Genomic DNA, 22,310 nt, shown 5'->3' on the forward strand with positions numbered 1-22,310 from the left:
GGATTTGTATTATGATACATGTTTTGAAACTTTTATATATATAGATCTTGTTTACTCAATGATTTGTGTGGTTTAATGTTTCCAATTGATTATTTCATTCTATCCATATGTCTATGTATGCTAGAATAGATGTTCATGTGTTTGTCTCTAGATTTTGTGTTATTGATGCATGTCTATGTGTATTAATGCTATAGATCTAGAGATTGTCAAGACATAGTGCTTAATGGACTGCTCTTGTGGTTTATTTGATGGTTCATACTCATTTCTTGATGGATTGTGCCTCTCTCTTAGTTTAATTAGCTTAATTTCATGTCATTAGCTTAGTTGTAGTATAGTTGTAGTTTAGATGTTAAATGGGAGGACAATTCATGCTTGTTATTTGATGTTCAATACTTATGAAAACAAGTAACATATGTCTCTAATCTCGTGATGTGTTTGGATTGCGAGCTTAAAGAAAGGATTAATGACTTAGTTTGATATATTATGCTATCCACCTTATTGTTTAGACAATATATACTTAATTAGTCATCCATGCTTGTTGAAACAACCACACACACACACTAATGTTGTAATACATGTTTTCCCCCTCGTTAATTATTCATTAAGGGTGTAGAAAAGCTATGCTTAGTGGTGATCTCTAAATCCCAAGATCTCTCTCTTATTTTCTCTCTATTACATTTAATTGTTTATTTTAGTTTAAATTGCATCCTAGTGTAATTCAAGCACCAACCAATCTTTTGATCACTCGACCTACTAACCCTAATCTCGATTCCACAACCTAATATGACCCACTAATCCCTTGGGACAATCCCTACTCGCCCTAATTATATTTTTAGTGAAAGGTAACGGTGGCATATTATAAATGTAAAACTTGGCCACACTCACCATAGTCCAAAACATCTTCTCTTTTGCACAAACTTTAGGGTGACAACCAAATATGTTAGGTGAAAGATGTGATGTTATATTTATAAAACTGTTGACATATGTTATAAAAAAGTTGTGTTGTAAAGGTAAAATTATGTTTACCAGAAATTGTTTGCATATCTATGTTAGATGTATTTTTTATGGCAACAGATGCCACATGTTATGAAAAAGTTGCATTAACGGTAAGTCATTATATTAGTGTAGAAGTAAATTTTTAATAGATATGTTAGGTCAAATATGTGATGCTGTATTTATAAACTTGTTGACATATGTTATATAAAAGTTGTGGTAAGAAAGTCAAATTATATTTGACACCAATTATTTTGACATCTAATGTACAGTTGAAGTTTGTTATATGAATTTGATATGTTAACATACAGCACTTGTTAGAAAATGGTTGCATGAATGGTAAAGCATTATAGTAGTGTAGAAGTAAATTTTATGTGAATGTGTTAGCTGAAAGATGTGATGTTCTATTTATGAAAGTGTTGGCATATGTTATAAAAAAGTTATGATGTAAAGGTTAAATTATGTTTGCCACCAATTGTTTGCATAGCTAATTTAAGCTTGAATTATGTTAGATGCATTTGTTATAGCAAGATATGCCACATGTTAGAAAAAAGTGCCATTAATGGTAATCCATTATAGTAGTGTAGAAGTAAATTTTTAATGGCTATGTTAGGTCAAATATGTGATGTTGTATCTCTGAACCTATTGACATATGTTATATAAAAGTTATGGTGAGAAAGTCAAATATGTTTGACACCATTTGTTTTGGTATTTAATATAAAGTTGAACTTTATTATATGAATTCGATCTGTTAACATATGGCACATGTTGGAAAATGGTTGCATGAATGGTAAAGTATTATAGTAGTGCAAAAGTAAATTTTATGTGAATATGTTAGCTGAAAGATGTGATGTTCTATTTATGAAACTGTTGGCATATGTTATAAATAAAGTTGTGCTGTGAACGTCAAATTATGTTTGCCACCAATTGTTTGCATACCTAACTTAAGCTTGAATTATGTTAGATGTATTTGTTATGGCAACATATGCCACATGTTAAAAAAAAGTTCCATTAATGGTGATTCATTATAGTAGTGTAGAAATAAATTTTGAATGGATATGTTAGGTCAAATATGTGATGTTGTATTTCTGAACCTGTTGACATATGTTATATAAAAGTTGTGGTGAGAAAGTCAAATTATGTTTGACACCATTTGTTTTGATATCTAATGTACAATTGAAGTTTGTTATATGAATTTGATCTGTTAACATATAGCACATGTCAGAAAATGGTTGCATGAATTGTAAAGCATCATAGTAGTGTAAAAGTAAATTTTATGTGAATGTGTTAGCTGAAAGATGTGATGTTCTATTTATAAAAGTGTTGGCATATGTTAAAAAAAAAGTTGTGTTGTGAAGGTCAAATTATATTTGCCACCAATTGTTTGCATATGTTGTGTACACTTAAATTATGTTATATTTATTTCTTCTGGCAACATATGCCGCATGTTACAAATATTTCTTGGCTGAATGTTAATGCATTATATTAGTATACAACTAAATTTTATGTGGGTTTGTTATATTAAATATGTGATGTTGTACTTATGAAACTGGTGACATATGTTATACAAAGGTTATGCAGTGAATGTAAAAATGTTGTACAATTATAGTATGTTGTATGTATTTGTTATGGCACACGTTAGAAAATGAATGCATGAATTGCAATGCATGATATTAGTGTAGAAGTAAATTTGATGTAGATATGTTAGGTGAAAGATATGATATTGTATTTATGAAACTGTTGACATATGTCATATAAATGTTTTGCTGTTGAGATATACTTACTTTTTTGTCATGTTTTTGTAGGTCTGCTATTATAGTTATGGCTATTAAAGAGGCAATTATTAACATTAAAGAGACAGATATTGATTCAGTTTGTGAAATTCCTGAAGTAGAATTGATACCCCGCGTTGATATGCAGTTTGATTCCGAAGAAATAGCTTATGATTTTTACAATGAATATGGTGGCAGAGTGGGTTTTAGTATTCGGAGAGAGTACAAAAATGATAGTTGGAAGGATGGAAAAGTAACATCTAGAAATTTTGTGTGTTATAAGGAGGGAAAAAGAGGTGAGGACAAGAGGGACAGGAAAATAAAGAATTGAAGGGCTGAAACACGCACCAATTATCGTGCATTCATGTTTATTGCCTTTAATGTGGAATTTGATATGTACATTGTCAAAGATTTTAAAGATACTCACAACCATCCCCTCATCAGTGAAGATTGTGCCCACATGATGCCGTCGCAGTGAAAAATAAAGTCAGTGCAAGGGAATTGGCTACCGATTGTGGAATACCAGTTCGTAAAGCCTTTGAGTTAAGTTCGAGGCAAGCTGGTGGTAGAGAAAGTATTGGCTTCATAAAGGTTGATGTACAAAATTATATTTGGACGAGAAGACAGAACGACCTTAAACTTGGTGATGCGAATTGGCTGATGAATTATTTCCAGACACAGTGTTTGGAAGATTCATCATTCTTCTATGCCGTGCAATTGGACAGCAGTGCAATGATAACAAATATATTTTGGGCCGATTCAAAAATAATATCAGATTATGGGCATTTTAGAGATGTGCTGACATTTGATACCACGTACAAACTTGTTCATGGGAATCGGCCTTTTGCAGTTTTTCTCGGTTTGAACCATTACCGGGAGACAGTTGTGTTTGGAGCAGCTTTCATGTATGATGAGACAACCGATTCTTTTGGTTGGTTATTCAATGCATTCTTAAATGCCATGTCCCATAAAGCACCAAGGATGATCTTGACCGAGCAAGACGCTGCAATGGCAAAGGCATTAGTGTAGGTCATGCCCGATACAAAACACCTTCTATATACATGGCACCTAATGCAAAATGCCCAAAAGCATCTTAGGAATTTTTCTATTGGTGGGAAAGGCATAAAAAGTGTGATATCAAAATTAATGTACGAGATTGAGGGTGAGGAAGAATTCTTACTGGAATGGGCATGGATGGAAAAGGAATTTGCTGTTGAGAATAACAAGTGGTTGGCCAACTTATTTGGTTCGAAATATGTATGGGCCAGGGCATATGTTAAACATGTGTGGTCGGCTGGTATGCGTACCACACAGCTTAGTGAGAGCTTCAATACTCGCTTAAAACAGTACTTAGCTAGACAATATGCACTGCCAGAGTTTTTCAAGCATTTTAAAACGTTTTTGTTCGACAAGCGATACAAAGAGTATGCAGCTGAGTATGACTTGTTGCATAAGATGCCCAGGCTGAAAGCAAGGTCTCCTATTTTAGATCAAGTCAGATGTCTGTACACTACTAACATCTTTAACCTTTTTCAGGAACAGTTAATAGTAGCTGGCATGAGTGAAAATGTCCGGAAGTGCAACGACCTTAGTAACGGGGTTTTTTCATATGAAGTTACGGTTAATAGTGATAACTTCCATCGGCTCGTCATAAGGACACATGACGACTTATTATCATGTTCATGTAAAAAATTTGAAATGGAAGGTATCATGTGCAACCACACTCTGAAAGTCCTTAAAGATGTGATGTATGCCAATGAAATGGCAAGAACGGTAGGGTGGAAGACATACTTGGTAGCGATGTTATTACAGATCCTAGATTGGAAATTAGGCGACGACACAGGATCCTTTGTTGTTATCTAACTAAAATTTCTGCCATTGCATCAGTGAGCGAGGAAGGATTCAACAATGTTTTGGTGCAGGTGAAAAGTTTGAAGCAGATTGCTCAAGGAGCACAACCTAATCCCAGGCTTGCATGTAACCAAACCGCACGAGCCAATGCAATTGGAAACAGCTTTACAAATATAGAGCTGAATATTCATGTGCAAACTATAGAAGGATTGACTCCAAAAGGGATTGCCATGAAAGATACATTGAAAGGAAGAAGACGTAGGCTCATACCTGCTTTGGAGAGAGCCACTGCGAAGAAGAGAAAGGCTGTTGTGCCAGGTCGCAGTCGTACTACGACAACCCCTACGTATATTTTAAACAATGTGAGTCTTGTTTTATGTTTTATATATCCCCTACCTGATCTATAGTCTAACGTACTGATGAAGTGATGATTTTTGGTGAAGTGTGCTGAAATACTAGTAGAGTTTTTCTGCTCCGATTAATGTTATATGCCAACATGTTCAACACAGGGCCATGAATAGGATAACAGTCTGGCTACTTATTTTGGTCAGTCCATGACTCCATTAAATAACCAGGTATGTGATGTCATCTAAATTAATTAAAGTCATGAAATTATCTAAGAATCAAAATTTAACGAGCTATTTTTTCATGCATGTGATATAAAAAGGGAGTTGATGTAGATGTTGTATGTGACACAAATTTCTCGCCAATGATCCAAATGCCAAACATGAATTCTACATTTGAGCAACAAGGGTTCCAGGAATTACCACGATGTGGTAGCAGGGTACAAAAAGTGTACTTCATCGCGATTTCTTCGTTATTGCCATGCTTACACTTCCTTTATTTTGCTGAGTGCTCAAGATATTGCAAGGGTGTCACTGTACATGATATCTTCTACTCCAGTATATTTGTTATGTTAAAAATATTGTATTTAAGTCAGAACTGTACTTCCCTTTTTATATTGAACACTTTATCTTTGACCATTTATTCCTTGTCTTCATTGCAATTGAATGGTTTGTTTAGAACATGAAAGACCCTACTTATTATTTTTAACCTACGCGATGCTTCAGATCTATATTTAGGGCATCTGTATCTCCATAGCAGTCGTCCCATCCCATTTTTAAAGTGATAGCCCTTCAAAGTATAAGCAATGGCTGGCCGTCGGTTTTACCTTGTAGTGAAGGGCCAGAATGTTAGTATATACACGAAGTTGGCAAAAGCAAAGGCATAGACACGAGGGTATGCTAATGTAAGGTACTATCCATAAAAACTCATGCACAAGCTATTCAAGCCCTGGGTAGATGGAATGCCCACTTCCATGGTGAACTGTTAAACATGGATATTGGTGCGGTAGAAGACGATATTGAAGTTGTGGAAGGCGGTCCACCTCCACATCCGCCTGATCCAGACAGTGAGCGATAATATCGTATTAGGTATAATGAGTTAACAAATGCTAAGGTTGTAATTGTGGCAGAGTGCAAAAGACAAGGTCTGTCAATCCCAAGACCTCATTCACTTGAAATGAAGCTCTCAGGTACATCAAATATGGATTCCGTGATTAGTCAAATCAAATGCGAGATCCGGCATTCCAGAAAGTGAAACATGTTAAAGAAACATACGAAGACCCAGCAGAATAGTTGGCCACCATCTTCAATGACCCAGACCTAAAATCAGATCTAGAAATGTCCGATTTTTCAGACCAGCAGATGATGACTTTGTAATTCCACCTCCAAGACATGGTAGAAAGAAATAATGTGAGTGGATGTAACAAATATAATTTGTGGAGTTGTACCTTTATTGTAATAATTGTTATCCAATTAAATTAGTGGGAATAACATCAGAATGATTTCATATGTTTTATCGTAATTAATTTATATGTACTGTAGGAATGATTTCGTAACAGAAGTCAAAATAAAAATGAACTTTAAAAGATAATTTTATTTGATAATGTACACTTGTACAGTTGGATAACATAAATGAACTTTAAAAAAACGTATTAATGATTGAGACGTGGGAACTTCCATCTTACCCTTCTAATGTAAGTGGACGTAACAAATGTTATTTATGGAGTTGTACCTTTATTGTAATACTTATATTCTAATTAAATTACTGGAATAACATTAAAACGATTTCATATGTGTTGTCGTAATTAATTTATATATAATGTAGGAATTATTTTGTAATAGAAGTCAAAAAAAAAAAATTACCGTTGAGATAAAAATTTATTTTATAATGTACACCTGGACAATATAAATGAACTTTAAAAAAACATTTTAATGATCCAGACATGGGAACTTCCACTTTACCTTTCTAACCGTTGTTATATTGAAACATTTTGACTATTTTACTGCCCTAGGCAAAGTATAAACGGTTAATTCATGTGTCTATTTATATCGCCATATCCAGTCAGTGTATGTATTCGAAAGCCATGGATTCTGTTCTACAGACTGCGATTAAAGATGTAGTTAGACGAGTTGAGGCTATAGCTTTTACAAACAGTGCGAAGAAGCATGCATGGTGAGTTATGTTTATACTTTACAATTTACATGCATTATCGGGTTATGGGTCTTCATTACTGAAGTGAGGAATATGGGTGTTGTTCGTATTTAAAATGCAAGGAAATAACAGAACTGGGCACTGGACCATGGACAACGGGTCTATAGCGATACGATGCAACAATTGATTTACTTGCACGTAATAGACCAGATGAAAGTATCCCAGCAAAACGTATGTACCTGGAACAATGTTTTCAATCTAGGGATCATGTTGCAAAGTTCATTAGGGGAGTGGTATGTTTAGTAAGATCATGTGTACTCTTTTACGCATTACACTTTATTTATTTGTGAGGTCTAACATGCAAAAAAATTTGCACAGGTTGATTGGATTGTTTACAATGAAAAAATAGGGTTGGCTTTCCTCTGTAGAAATGCTTACCCGTCCCTCAATCCTATGTGTATTGCATTATTGTTTTCCAGTAAAGCGGACAAAGAGGTGGGGATTAATTTGTTAACGTTATTGAGGACAAATTCAATACTAAGCCCTTCTATCAAGTCTGCCCATAGAAAGATGTTAATAATTATTCAAATGACTTTTTCCTGCAATCGGTCATTTTTTACGCATGTTCCAAAATGTTGTCCCAAAGGTAACCATATTGATTGGCATTGCTGGATCATAAACGAGGATGTCATTAATTGTAATCGTTGTTGGTGTGATTTAAATATCATGGTTTTGCAAGGTCGTCTTTCACCACATCACATAGAATGATTATTTGGATAGTTTTGCATTTTTATTGGGTTTGTGTGTGGACTTTCGGCATATCACAATGGACTTTATTCATTAATATTTGTAATTCTTATTTAATTTGTGTATGGATATTTGGGTATGAATACTTGGGTAGTTTTTATTAATTTTATTTTTTATTTTTAAATATATTTGGATAGTACTATTTTCATTCTATAAACTTTTATTTTTTACTTATGTGAATTGTTCACATCCTTCCTTTTTTTCAGCGGTCCCATTACCCATTAAGGTATGAATTCACACTAACCTTTTATAAATATTTTCTTTATATATATATAGGAAAAATTTACATTTAAAGCATATATGTATATGTATATGTATATATACATATACATATACATATATGCTTTAAATGTAAATTTTTCCTTGCAGAGGATCCATTCCCACATCACATAACATTTGTCACAACTTTATTTATGTTTTAAACATGTATCACAACTACATAACATAACATAACATGTGTCAAAAGCAATTAGCTAATAGATAACCTATTTCCTGTGTTTCAAAGAAAACAATCAGCGTTCAACAGGGATATTTCAATTGAAACATCATCGCCATATCTGAATCGCTGCCGAGCACCATTCTGTCGACTATGTCAGGGATAGAAGCATATACGTTCATGGCAAAAGGATATAGAATAGCACGAATGAATGGCAGTCCACACAAATCTTCTAAAAATTTCGGATAAACCATAATATTCTAGGTTCACATTTTTTATTTCACCAGTATGCCGACCATAGTGAACAATAATGGAAACCATGTCGCGAATGCAGTTTGAAAAGAAAGTGCACAACACTGACTAGTTCAATGCTTAGACTGACAAGTATAAATTATATATACATAGTTAAGATAAAAAAAAAGAAAAAAAAAAAAAAAAAAGTATAGTTAAGATAGGAAAACTCACCAACTTCTTGGGTTGCAATTTTATGCCTTGGAATATTTCTCGGGAATTAGTAGTTGGCCACTATTAACTTTTCATTTATACCCAACAACTTCATTAAGTATACTTGTTTTACATAAATATCTTAGTTATTAATGCAATGCAGCTGCATCTCTTTTTTGCCGAATAAGTAATTGAATGTAGCATTTCCACTCTGTTTTGACGAACAAGTAATTGATTGCAGGTGCATCTCTCCTTTTGCCACACAAACCTGTCTGATGCATCTCTAAATGCATTTATGTATGGTCAGATATGGTAGTTACATTTCCACCTTATGAAACCTAGCTATCCACACTTTGTTCAAGTCTTTTGTTATGTCATATATAGATCCATGTATTTTGCAAGCCTTTTGTAGTTCCTATAAGGAACTTGCTTTCATACGTACTGTATGAAATATAAAATGTGAAATATGTACTTTTTGTATTACATATTGTTTTATGTATTACATATAAGTATCTATTACAAGTAACTAAGATAAAAAAACATCATACTATTATACTAACTAACATCACAAATATATTTTATATAATGTAGGAACAAATTAATAACATAAGATTTATATTACATTTTTACACTATTTTTTATTTCAATAAAGATAATGATTTAAAATATTATTTAGTATGAACTTGGGATTATGAAATATAGTGATATTATTTTATTTTGAAAAATAATTTAACGTACATAATAAGATGAAAATAATTTAGAATACAGATTCGGGTTGCTACCACTTAAATCCAAACCTAACACCAATTATATATAGGTTCATATTTTTCAACACAAACCCAACCGTAATTGTGAAATATCAGGCTATTTTGGAAATTTTTTACTTTATCTATTAAGGAAATTTTGACTCTATCTATTAAGGAAATTTAAGGAATTGAAAGAGTAAAAGAGAAAATAAAAATAAAATTTTAGAAACTACAAAATTGAGGGGGGCACTGTAGAATCGTTTTCATATATATAGATAAAATATATAAATTTACCAATTATATTATAGCCAAACATAGCTTAGCCACCTAACTAGATATTCGTATTTATAAAACAATATAATTATAATATTGTATTTATGAATAATAGTATAATTTTCAGCTTTAAAATTGTTGACCGTTGAAATATAACCATTACAACACTGACAGACCACATTTATATACACACACACACACAAACACACACACATGCACACAAATGCACACACTTATTTCCCAACTCCTACCCTAAACTTTTTTCTGTTGGGTGGTATCCTTGTGACATAGGTCTTGAATGGCTGAATTCAGCAACAGTAGAATACGTAGTAGGGGTGAAGTGGCACACCCAAAATGTTTCTGTGGAGAATTGAGTCTCTTGCATGTTTCGTAGACAAAAGAAAATCCAGGGAGGCGATTCTTCAATTGTGCAGCAAGACGTTCTTTTTTTGTGTGGGTGGATTCACCAGCACCTATTCATAACCCAGTTGGTCGTGCAACTACTTCTACTCCTACTCCAGACGTCGATCTTCTTAATGTATATTTGTTAATTGTAAAAGCTTTCTTTATCTTCTTTGTTGCAGCAATGGTCTTCCTTGGATTGGTGGTTTTTTTACTTCTCCTCACCTTGCTGTATAAATGAAATCTGATTTGGACTATTACTTTTTTACAGGGGTGATATGTTATGTAATTGCATAAATAAAATCTCATATCTCATTACATTGGTGGTTATCTTTCTACATGTTTTTTTCATATTTACATCATACTGTATTTGTAACTAACATCACAAATATTTTTCATCTATTGTATGAACATATTCATAACAGAACATTTATATATTTAATATTATAACAGAACAGTCATATAAATAATTCAATGCATTAATCTGATTAATTTAATTGTCATACAAACATATGTTTTATAATATCACTATATGTCAACTGTTACTTGGAAATACCATCACAAACACGTTTTTATCTAATTTGGCATACATCATACTGCATTAGTAAATCAAATCACAACTGTTTTATATCTATTGTATGAACACATGTATAACGTAACATTTATGTAAATAATATTATACATTTTCGCCTACATCATAGGGTTTTATAAATCAACATCACAAATACATTTCATGTCATGTAGAAACATATTTATAAAAAAATAGTCATATAAATATCATATAAATAATTCACTGCATTTATCTGATTAATTTAATTGTCATACAAACAAATGTTTTATAATCTCACTATATGTCAACTGTTACTTGGATATACCATCACAAACACGTTTTTATTTGATTTGGCATACATCATACTGTATTCGTAACTCAAATCACAAATGCTTTTTATGTATTGTATGAACACATGTATAACGTAACAGTTATATACATAATATTATACATTTTCGCCTACATCATAGTGTTTTATAAATTAATATCACAAATACATTTCATGTCATATAGAAACATATTTATAACAAAACAGTCATAGAAATATCATATAAATAATTCACTGCATTTATCTGATTTATTTAGTTGTCATACAAACAAATGTTTTATAATCTCACTATATGTCAACTGTAACATCACAAATATTTTTCATGTACTGTACGAACACATTTATAGTATAAAATTTCTATCAATAAATGAACAGACGTTCTATTTATCACATGTTTTTGTTGGTCCCTAAGATGCCTATCTTGAGGTTTTCCCTTTTAATGACTTGTGGTTGCAGCCCTCCTTTTGTGTTTGTAAATTCCGTGACAGCATACTTAATTTGTGTAAAGCCTTTGTCAAGGGCATTCTTATCTTTATACACATCCCAATATTCAAATTATATTTGCCTGTGATGCTACATTGGTTGTTTGGGTTTGGCTTTAAAATGTGACAGTCTAACACATGGGTCAGCAGTGTGCTTTTAGCTTTTTTGTCAAAAGGCAATTGCAGGGGTAGTATTGTAATTTTGAGTGTATCTACAAAATGCTGACATGTGTAATGTGGTCCTGGAGTGAGAATATAAAAACAACTTTGTAATTCTTGGGGTGCAAGATCAAAGAGGCAATTCTGATAGATATATATATATAAATTGTGCACTGACAAAGTAAGCTGATATACACACTACAAGTGAGCTGGCAAGGGGCAAAATAGTACAATCACTACTGCATTGTCAGAATATCTTTCCTCATGGATTGAAGGACCTCAGCTCAATCCTATCCATTGTTTTTAGGGCTGCATCAACAAAGATTTGTGCATAAAAGCAAAGATATAGTTCTTGCTAGGTTCAAGGCCTGAAAATACATTATCTATACTAAAAAAGGAGGTTGTTCTTGAGTGAAAAATGTGAAGAGCAATTAAATTAATATCTCTGAGTGTTGATTCATCTATGTAAGCTTATTTTACTCTCAGAATCTGCTGTGTGTTTATGCATTCTTGGAGACTCACAATGAAACAGTGCTGCTAAGGTGTTAAGGGTGCTGTCAAGACTGCCATGGAGTGAGCAAGGTAGGTTCCAAAGGCTTAAGGTGTTGAGTAAAGGTTGAAGCATGTTCAATATAGCTATTTACATCAGCTGGGAACAAGTATAAGCTCAAATACACACAACTTCAGAAATTGGTACCTCAGAGCTTGGTATTTGAGTATTTTGAGATGAAATAGCTGCTGTGATATACCTTCTTGATTTTATATGCTATATGCCTTGTGTTTAACTTCTAAGCATGGGTAATTTGATGATCTAAAGCTGTTAAAATTGGATTCATCTCAGAAAAGTGGTTTGTTTAAGTATTGACCTTATAAACCACAAGAAGTTAGGGTTTGAATCACATTGCTGCTAATTTGAGAACAAAATTGAGATATCATGCTTCTTCCACTATGATTACCTTTTGAACATATGTATAATGCCTATACAATGTTGTGAAAACTCGAACAAGTCTTGAGCAAGTTGAAATTCAAGAATTGCCCTTAGAATTAAGTTGCTGCTGAACTAAGTCTAAACTAACCTGCTGTGCACTGTAATCTGGAATATGTGTTGAATTGTTTTACCTTTCTTAGCTCTTGATTCTAATATATCAAGCAAGTGTAAAGTTATTTTTAGGTGTTGAGATTGCTGGGGTTAAAGCTGAACAGAACCATTATAATGTTTGTGTACTGTCATTGCTGTTAATTGAAGTTATTCTACAGAAACTCACTGATAACAGTTTTTGGGGCTGTGATTAATGAACTTCTTGATGTGCTTAATCTCTAGGATTTTGTGTGGATATAATACAAGGTTATAAGAGTGCATTCCAAGTTTGAGACCTCATAGAATACCTATTATACCCTTGGAATAGAGGTATTACAGTAGCACCAGATTAAACCCTACAGAAACTGTGTTACTACTGATTTTGTGCTTGTTGACCTTATCTTGCTGTGCTTACTGAAGATACTATGTGTGTAAGTGTATTGTGATTATTTGTAGCTGTGGGAACCTGCATTTGATCATAGCTCAGAGGTTTTGACAGAATTGCCCTTGAAGAGCTTAGAAGCTAGGGTTTTGGGTTCTTCAAGTCTAGTATGAACTGAGATTCTTATACTTTGCTCCATTCATTGCTACAACCTATTGAGCAAGTTTATTTTGTGATATCAAGGCTGTGAATATAGAAGAACAGTTAGTGTTGAAGCTACAGGGTGATTTAACAGATTTACCCTTGTCTAGGGGTTTGAAGCTTTATGTGCTAAAATTGTTGTAGACTTGCAGCTCACTGTCCAAGTTTGATTTAAGCAAGTTTATTGAGCTTATCTAAGGCTGTGAAAACCTAGTGTGATCGTCATTGAAGCTGTATTGTACTCTGGAAGCATTATCTCACTAATTGCAGCAGTGTAAACGCTAGAGTTTCATCTTGTTGTGTACTTTGTGCTGTGTATTCAATCTTATCTTGTGGTGCAGCTGAAGTATCTTGTACTTGGTGTATTGACACCTCATTCCATTGTTGACTTAGCTGTTGAGGGCTTGTGAGTCCAAGCAGGGTTGCTAAGGATAGGGGGAGTGTTTGTATGCACATTGTTGAAGCTTGTGTGTGTGTAAAGGGAGTGAAAGTCAGTGTCCTAGCTAGTACAAGGAGTGTGGAAAGTGGGGCAGCTGAGTGAGTAATTATTTCATACAACAAGTGAAGATGAAGATCTAGTGAGTGTGTGTAGTGGGTGTGAAAGTCAATGTTTTTACTTGTACAAAGAGTGTACTGAGAGTGAGACAATTGAGTATGTAACAACTTACAGCACCTAGTGGAGCTTTTATTAGCAAGAGCCAAGAACCAAGGTTTTTCCCTATTAAGAGGGTTTCCTTGTAAATCTTGTGTTGTGTTGTGCTTTGGTTATTTGTCTTCTCTAGAGTGTGTTTTGATTCAGAAGTTTTCTAGAAAGTGGAAAGAATTTACTTAGACCAATTCACCCCCTCCCCCTCTTGGTCTAACAGTTTTTTTCACTTTAGTATACTTATGCCATGTATACTTGTCTTATGTGTACTTGTTTAGCTTACTATACTTGTGCTTGTATACTTAATTCATGAGTACTCTATATTTATATCAGATATCTATGTATGTATGTTAGATATTGCTTATTTGGTTTAACATGACTTAAGGTACTTGAACGTGTATGTTTGTATGTCATGTATCATGTTTTATTACGGTTTAGTGTACTTGAGCATGTATACTTGTATGCCGTTATTCAATTCAATTGCATGAGTAGCTTAGGATGCTCCCTGAGTCTCATTTTGACATAGACGTTAGGTGGCATAAGCCACTTTAACATGTTTCACCTTAAGGTGATATAATTGTAAAATGCTAGGTTGATGCATGCTCATCTCCTACTAGTAGCTTTATGTTACTCACCCACGTAGTGGGGACATTTTTCAGGTATAGGGACCTTGATTTGGGATGCACACTATGCCATGGAAGTTTCATAGACTTGAAGTATCATTTTCATGAAAATGTTGGCATGAAATCTTATTTGTAGCTTTGCATGACAAAACTTGTAATTTTGTTCTAAATATGTAATGTGTACATAACTGCACCTTTTGTAATGCATTTGACATGTATAAGATGAGGCCGGAGGCCAATGGCATGTATCTTGTATTCTATACACTTTCATTTTCAAGGTTTATTATGAAAATATTAGAAAATGTTAAGTCATTGTCTCATAACTTTTACATTATGTGTGAGAATTTCATTTTATTTCTTACACAGGGTTTCTATGATCATGTATGAGGTATGGCCAAGGGCCAAATACCATTTCGTTCTAGGTTTTGCATTTTAGTTCCATTTATTGCATTTTTAGGCATTTTTGGCCGTTGAGAGGTCATATTTTGCATTGGGGTCATTTTGAGGCCGCAGACCATTGGGACGCATTTTAAATGTCTTTTTATGTTTGCGTGCATGTTCACATTGCATAAAACTCTTGAGTGTCAACTTTGGAACTATTTTTGGGCGAATTTATAGGTTTTTATGCAAAAACCTTGCATTAGGGTGTCAATTGAGTTCTTCTTTGGTTTGACATGTTTTAGATGCTTGAATGAGGCTAGGAAATGTTTTGAAACGTGTTTGGATCATGTAGAAAGCATGTAGAACCTTGGAGATGGACCAAGCACCATTTCCACACATTTCAGCAGCTTTTTATAGCAGCAGCAGGTGTGTTGGTCGGCTGATGGAGCTTCATCGGTCGGCTGACAAAGCCCTCGAGACCATTCCAGTAGCCTTTTTGGGATTTTTGGCATTTCGGTTGGCTGACCAAGGGGGTTCGACTAGCTGACAATGGGGTTTTGGCCGGCTGATGATGTACTTTCAGTCGATCGATCCTCCCTGGAACTTTCCTTTTTTAGTTTTCCTTGGACAACTTTGTTGTTCCAACTTTGGGAGATCATAGCTCATTAGTTTTAGATCCAAATTGGGTCATTCTTGAGTCCAAGTTCAAGAGCTTGAAGTTAGCTTTCCAGTGGTACTAACCATTCATCAAAACTCCATTGGTAGTGTGAGTTATTTTAGTTTTAGTGGGATAGGTTCATAGTAACTCTTAAATGGAGAAGGCCACTTGGTTTTAATTTCATATCCTTTCCTTCCGGACTCGAAATCAGGCAATTCTTAAGTCTAACTTCATTCATTTTTTGTTGTCTTTCCAATGGTGTGCACGGTGGCACCCATTTTAGTGTGAAATGACTATTTTGCCCTTGGTTTATTTCTTTTTGCGTTAGGCATTCTTGCTTCATTGCTTGGCATATTTAAGTTCCATAGCTTCATGGGGAGTCATCTTGGTGCCTTAAGAATGATGTACATCTCTTGAGGCCATTTTTCTTCTTTAGCTTTTGCATTTCTGGATCTGTTACTGGTCATCATAGGATACACTAGGTGTGTAAAAAAATCAAGGGTCGTCATAGTGATCGTTCCAACGATGTCGTGATGGATCAAGCCTTTTGTCCTTATCTGCATGAAAATTTTCCTTTCGATCGATCCAACCTTTCCTTCAATCGATCAAATATTTTTGATTTTATCCTCACCTACCACTTTTGTCCTTTTTGCAAAATATTCCAAAAATATCTCAGCTTTGTCATTATTCAAAAAGGCGCCGCTATAGTTCGATCGATTAAAGCACCCTTGTAATCGATCAAACTGCCTCAACTATGTGAAAAACTGAATTCTAGCCAACTTAAAGGTGTGATCGTGGTGTAATCATTTGGAGGTCCTAGTGCACGAGGTCAAGGTCTGACCATTAGGTGTGAAATTTGGGCTACCTATATAAGGATTTTGGATATTTTGAATAGATATACATCATATACAATAAAGAGGCTAAAGATAAGAGAGAAATATACACCATTTGGGGAAAGCTCTTCCACTCATCTAGGTTTCTACTAAGAAGAGGAGAATCATTTCTATTATGGAGATAACCCTTGAGGGTTGGATGACAGCATCAATGAGTGGCTAAACTATTCTCTTGGGGTTAGAGATAGTCCTCAGCATGCCTCCTAGACTTTGATGTTTTGTAATTAAAAGGGATTTGTGTTGTAATTATTGTATTGACATCTTATATATATAAATCTTGTTTCTACAATGATTTGTGTAGTTTAATACTTCCAATTGATCATTTAATTCTACCCATATGTCTATGTATGCTAGGATGAATATTCATGTATTTATTTCTAGATTTTGTGACATTGATGCATGTCTATGTGTGTTGATATTATGAATCTAGTGATGGTCAAGACATGGTTCTTAAGTAGATTACTCTTGTGGTTTGTTTGATGGTTCATACTTATTTCTTGATGGATTGTGCCACCTCCTTAGTTTAATTAGTTTAATTTTCATGTCACTAGCTTAGTTGTAGCGTAATTGCCTTACTTTCTTAGATAGGTGGACAATCCATGCTTGTTATTTGATGTTCTATACTTATGAATGCAAGTAGTATATTTCTCTAATTTGATGAGTGTGCATTAATTGTGGACTTAAGGGAAAGAATAATGGCTTAATTTGATATGTTGTGCTATTCATTAGTTTGGCTAAACAATGTATACTTACTTGGCCATCCATGCTTGATAATTCAATTAATGGCACACACTTTCATTACAACATATAATCCCCCTAATCCATCAAACATTGAATGTCTAGGAAGGTAATTCTTAATGGTGAACTCTAAGTCCCAAGAATCCTCTCTTATATTCTCTACACCTCATTTTACTCTAATTGCTTCACTTTGCATTTATCTAGTTTACATTGTAGTCTAATTTAACCACCAAATCATCTTTTGATCATTCGACCTACTAATCCAACGTTGATTTCCAAGCAAAAATACACTCCATTTCCCTTGGGACGATCCCTACTCACTTTAGCTACATTAATAGTTAGAAGTGGTAGTGGCATTCTACAAATTTAAACTTGGCCACACTACACACTTTTCTTGTAACTAGGTATTGACCACACCAGTCTTCCTTCGGTAGTAGCACTGCAAACTAAAGGAATAGGCGAACTGGCTCGGTGTAGTACTTTCTAACTCGAACTCGGACTCGAAATCACTGACTAAGGCTTGAACCCAAAGTATTAGGGCTCGAATCCACAAACTAAAGAGAGAAAGAGCAAGAAGAAAACTCATAAAAAGAGAAGAAATCTTTGAATTTTGGTGTGATTTGGAAGTGAACCAAAGAAGGGTACTTATAGGCTATAAAGTGCCTATAGGGAGGGTGCAAGCATGGGTCACAATGGTTCAAACCAGGTGCAGCCTATGGAAAAAACTGAAAAATAGTTATGAAATTTTAATACATGCCCATTTTTGTTTAATAAAAAATTAAACAGAATTCACACTTAAGCCCAGACCGAACTGGCGGAGTGCACGTGTGGTAGTTGGTTCGGACCTAAACTTGCCTAAGTCCTCCCCCTCTTAAAAACTTGGGTGCCTTGGGCCCAAACCCAAATCTCATACTTGGCTTATTTATACTTCAAATGGTTTTAATATTTTTTCGATGTGGGACAAGTATTTCCCACATATTGTAAACCCATTTAGGCTAATCAAACACCTCACTTTACAGCAAATTTCTCATTCACCTGGAAACGGATTTGAGAAAGTAAATATACCACGTTCATCTCCTTGCGGAGAGGAGTGCGCTCGTCTATAGATCCACAGAAAATTTTTAGCGAAATCTATTCCAATTCTCATCCAAAATTTATGTTTTTAATGCTCCCGTTTCCAACAACACAACTTTTTATTCTTCAGTATTGTTAATCGTAGAAATTCAGACTCTGTTGTATCCTAAAGGTGTCCCGGTAGCCAATACCTTTTGAGTAGAGCCAAATAACACCTTAAGGAGAGTGATCATACATGCCTCAAAAGTCATAGAAATTATTAATTTTGGGACTGAATTTAATCACACGCAATGAATGAGGATGTATATGGTAGTCTTGGCCAACTTAAAACACAAGAAATAAACCTTACATCATGTTGTATTATTCAAGTTCTCAATTATTCATGTCACATTCAAACCCTAGTGGTTAGATCAAATCTTTTCAACGGCTCCTAGCCAATTTTATGTTAATGTCATTAGCCAATTTGTTTGGTCCCAAAACAAGTTGGCGGGGTCGCTTGTAGACGATTCAGTGTTCCTGAATGTGTTGTTTGTTGCCTATAAGTTACAATCTTTGGCTTTTGAGACCCCACCAATCGCACACATGCAATGTAGCTGAAGCAAGTTGCGTTCAAATGCAAAGAATTACTGTTTACTCATCAATCTTATCCCCTCTTGTTCTAGTGATCACAGGCATGCTTTTATACCTGATAAGCATTCTTTGGCCAGACGAATTATATGTGACGTGTACTAATAACTCCAGTGTTTTGCTAGATATTTTCTTTCATGCTTCGGCCTTTTCAGCACAAAAATATGTTTCAAATTGTAAACACCCATTTGATATTAGTATCCAAATATTTTAATTATTTATTTTTTTGTTTTGAAATTATGTCCTAAAGTTGCCTCCTTAAAAGAAACTTTATTGCCATTTTGTACAATATCTTGAAATGATCGAATCTTAAAGGCAACAACTAATCAAATGTATTTTTGTTTTTTCTTTGCTTCCAAAAAGTCTACTTAAAGTGGTCTTTCTCACTTCGATTGTAGCGTGTTGTCCATTGTATTGTGTTGTACATCAAGGGTATACCATCTTTTCAATAGAGTTCGCCTCCCTTGTGAACCAGGAAGCACGACACTCCACCTAAGGCATAGTGGCAGTGTTGGACACGATCCGAACAAGTAGACACGGTTTGAATGTGTAAGACATAGATAAAAGGGACCTAAAATTTGAATATTTTATTTTCTAGTTGAACACGACAAAACACGTTTTGGATACTTTTAGAACAATTTTGTAATTATTTTTATTAGAAGAATGAATTTCAATGCAATTTATATTATATTATATTATAGACTAATACAAAAAAATAGAATAAAATTTAAAATAACAAAAATGTATAAAATTTAAAATAATAAAAATCTAGTAACAAAAATTTAATTCTAAACTACAAATTAGTACTTTCATTCATGATCATGTGGATAAAATGAATAAAAGTGATTGTTTTTCATATATGATAAAATATTTTATTATTATTTTCTGACATATCTATGCCATATTGGTGCCTTATTTTTTGAAGATTTGTTTTATCACTGTGTCGGTATCGTGTGATATCCATTGTCCTGTGTTTATGTTATGGATGATGAAAAGAAAAAAAGATAAAAAAATTAAAAAAAAAAAAAAAAAAAAAAAACCCAACCAACCAACTAGGTTGTTTCTTGTAACGCGGTACACTTCTTTTATTGATTGGTAGCACAAGTTTTCTTAAATAAAATAAACAATTAATACAATACATGACAATAGCCCAAACCCTGACCATCTTGAGTGATATAACAAATAAAAAACGAAAAAACAGTGTCTTTTGGAATGTCCTAATCTATAGATTTTGATTGTTTGCCCATTAAATTTTAAACAACGTGGCCCCTATAAGTCTACAAAATATAATGATAATACTATATAAATAAATAAAAATAAAAAATAAAACTTATTTTTGTGGTCATGCGCATTACTTACTCCTAATACATTATTGGAATCTTGATAAATCCTCCAAATAATTGTCCTATAATACTTATCAAAACTACCCCACATGAGCTTTTCCTGTAAATAATTGTCCTATATTTTACTGGCCTTCACCTCTTACGTGAGCTTGGCTTCCGGTGCTGTGGCTGGAAAATCAAGCACCGAGTTCATCAGAAAATCTTGTAGAGTAACAATCTATCCAAAACTTTGTTTTACCTCACTCTCAGGCCATGCAAGTGCTATCCAAACAAGCCCTTAGCACCTAGCATATACAGCACTCTCGTTGACCCTCAACGCTGCCAATTATACGTCCAGCGTGCTGAAAAATCTGCCACGAAGCCAAGGCATGAAGCCTAGAGAGGTCGCGGCCATGGGTGACTGTGTGGAGTTGCTAAGTGCCTCCGTAGACCAACTGAGAGAATCTCTGGGAGAGATGAATCAAATTAAGGAGCCAAACTTTGAGCGAATGATGAGTGACATAAAGACTTGGGTCAGTGCCGGTTTGACGGACAATGACACGTGCATGGATGGGTTCGCCGAGAAAGCCATGGACGGGAACTTGAAGACTGCTGTGAGGGGTCGGGTCCTGAAAATTGCGCAATTGACTAGCAATGCTTTGGCTTTGGCTTTGATCAATACTTATGCTTCTCTCCATTACTAGCTCCTTTTATTTTCGAATGGTAAAGCAAACGCACCCTTTTGTTCATTTTCGGATTCAAGTCATTAAGGAGGTTATACCGTTGAGCCAAATATCCTTCGGTACAAGGATAGTAGGTAAGGTGGTTATTATTGTTAGCACCATACTGGCAAGTGTATAAAAAGATATTGTATAATTTCTTAGTTATGTACTGTATTAGAGAAATTGTGTGTATGAATATTTATATAATTGTTGTGATTATGTTTGTATGTGATAGCGAGTTCAATAATACTTGGATATAGAAGTTTACTTGAAGCCATCCTCTTGTTTGTGTGAGGGAGAGAGAGTTGCCCAGCATTCATGGGACCACGTCATCCCTCAACATCCCTTCAAAGACAAAAGATACACATTTTGCCCATACTTCGGCTTAAACCATCCCCACCTTCAAATTTTTCATCATTTTAAAGATGAAGTGGAGAAGTTATGCCGTTAGAGCCAAGTCTTATCTTTGAGCCAACCCCATAGAGTTATCACTTGACAAGATTTTTAAATAAAAAAAAAAAAATAATAATTAATTTCTGGAATGAGATAAACAAGCAAAATCATACCCACCAAGTAAATTTGGAGAATAAATATTTGGGAAACTTTTTGAATCAGAAATTATTGTCAGGTACATTTTGTTTTTGTTGAAATCTTCATCTGATTCAACAATACTCAAATATATTTGACGCCTATCTTTACTGAAGTGTTGTGTCTGACTCAACAATAAAATGGCACACTGACAACTAATTTTGATAAGAAATATGTCAATACATAAATTATTTTCTTAACAAGGACACATGCAATTTGCAAACTCTGTTCAACGCATTTTTTTTATCTTTCCATTCATGTTCAGTACTTTTCATTAACTTTTTACATTCCAATAATGTAAGAGGTTTTGGCCAACCTTGGGGTTGCTGGAGAAGTTTTAATCATCTGGCGACTCAAATCCACTTTCAGTGGTGTTTTGGGGGCATCCAATGGCCAACCAACCTCAAGGTTGGCCAAAATATAATATTCCATTACCATAACCTATGACACCTGACCACGACCAACTTGTTGAATTCTTCCAGCAAGATTTGGACCAAGCTGTGAGAAAGGTTGGGAAACATTTCCATAGGCTTAATTTTCTCAGTCGTTGTATATTCTTCCACTTGGAGAAAATCAATGTTAAAGCATTTTTCTTCCAATTTTGGAAGAAAGTCCTAGTATTTTAGTTGCTCCAAATT

General features: G+C 34.2%; 1 protein-coding gene across 1 annotated transcript; it reads left to right on the forward strand.

Annotated features, from left to right (window-relative positions):
- The first annotated feature begins 20,756 nt into the window (after nt 1-20,756).
- On the forward strand, nt 20,757-21,315 carry LOC132268686 (21 kDa protein-like). The gene has a single exon (XM_059769488.1). It carries the CDS (start codon nt 20,776-20,778, stop codon nt 21,064-21,066), a length of 291 nt encoding a protein of 96 aa, XP_059625471.1. The 5' UTR covers nt 20,757-20,775; the 3' UTR covers nt 21,067-21,315.
- Nucleotides 21,316-22,310: the final 995 nt, after the last annotated feature.

Source organism: Cornus florida, unplaced genomic scaffold (assembly GCF_030987335.1).
Source record: "Cornus florida cultivar Cherokee Brave unplaced genomic scaffold, ASM3098733v1 CherokeeBrave_3.0.0_Hap2_Chr08, whole genome shotgun sequence".
NCBI lineage: Eukaryota > Viridiplantae > Streptophyta > Magnoliopsida > Cornales > Cornaceae > Cornus > Cornus florida.

Bases quoted from the DNA above. Each gene is read 5' to 3' on its own strand.
- LOC132268686 (XM_059769488.1), top strand. From the start codon at position 20,776: ATGGGTGACTGTGTGGAGTTGCTAAGTGCCTCCGTAGACCAACTGAGA.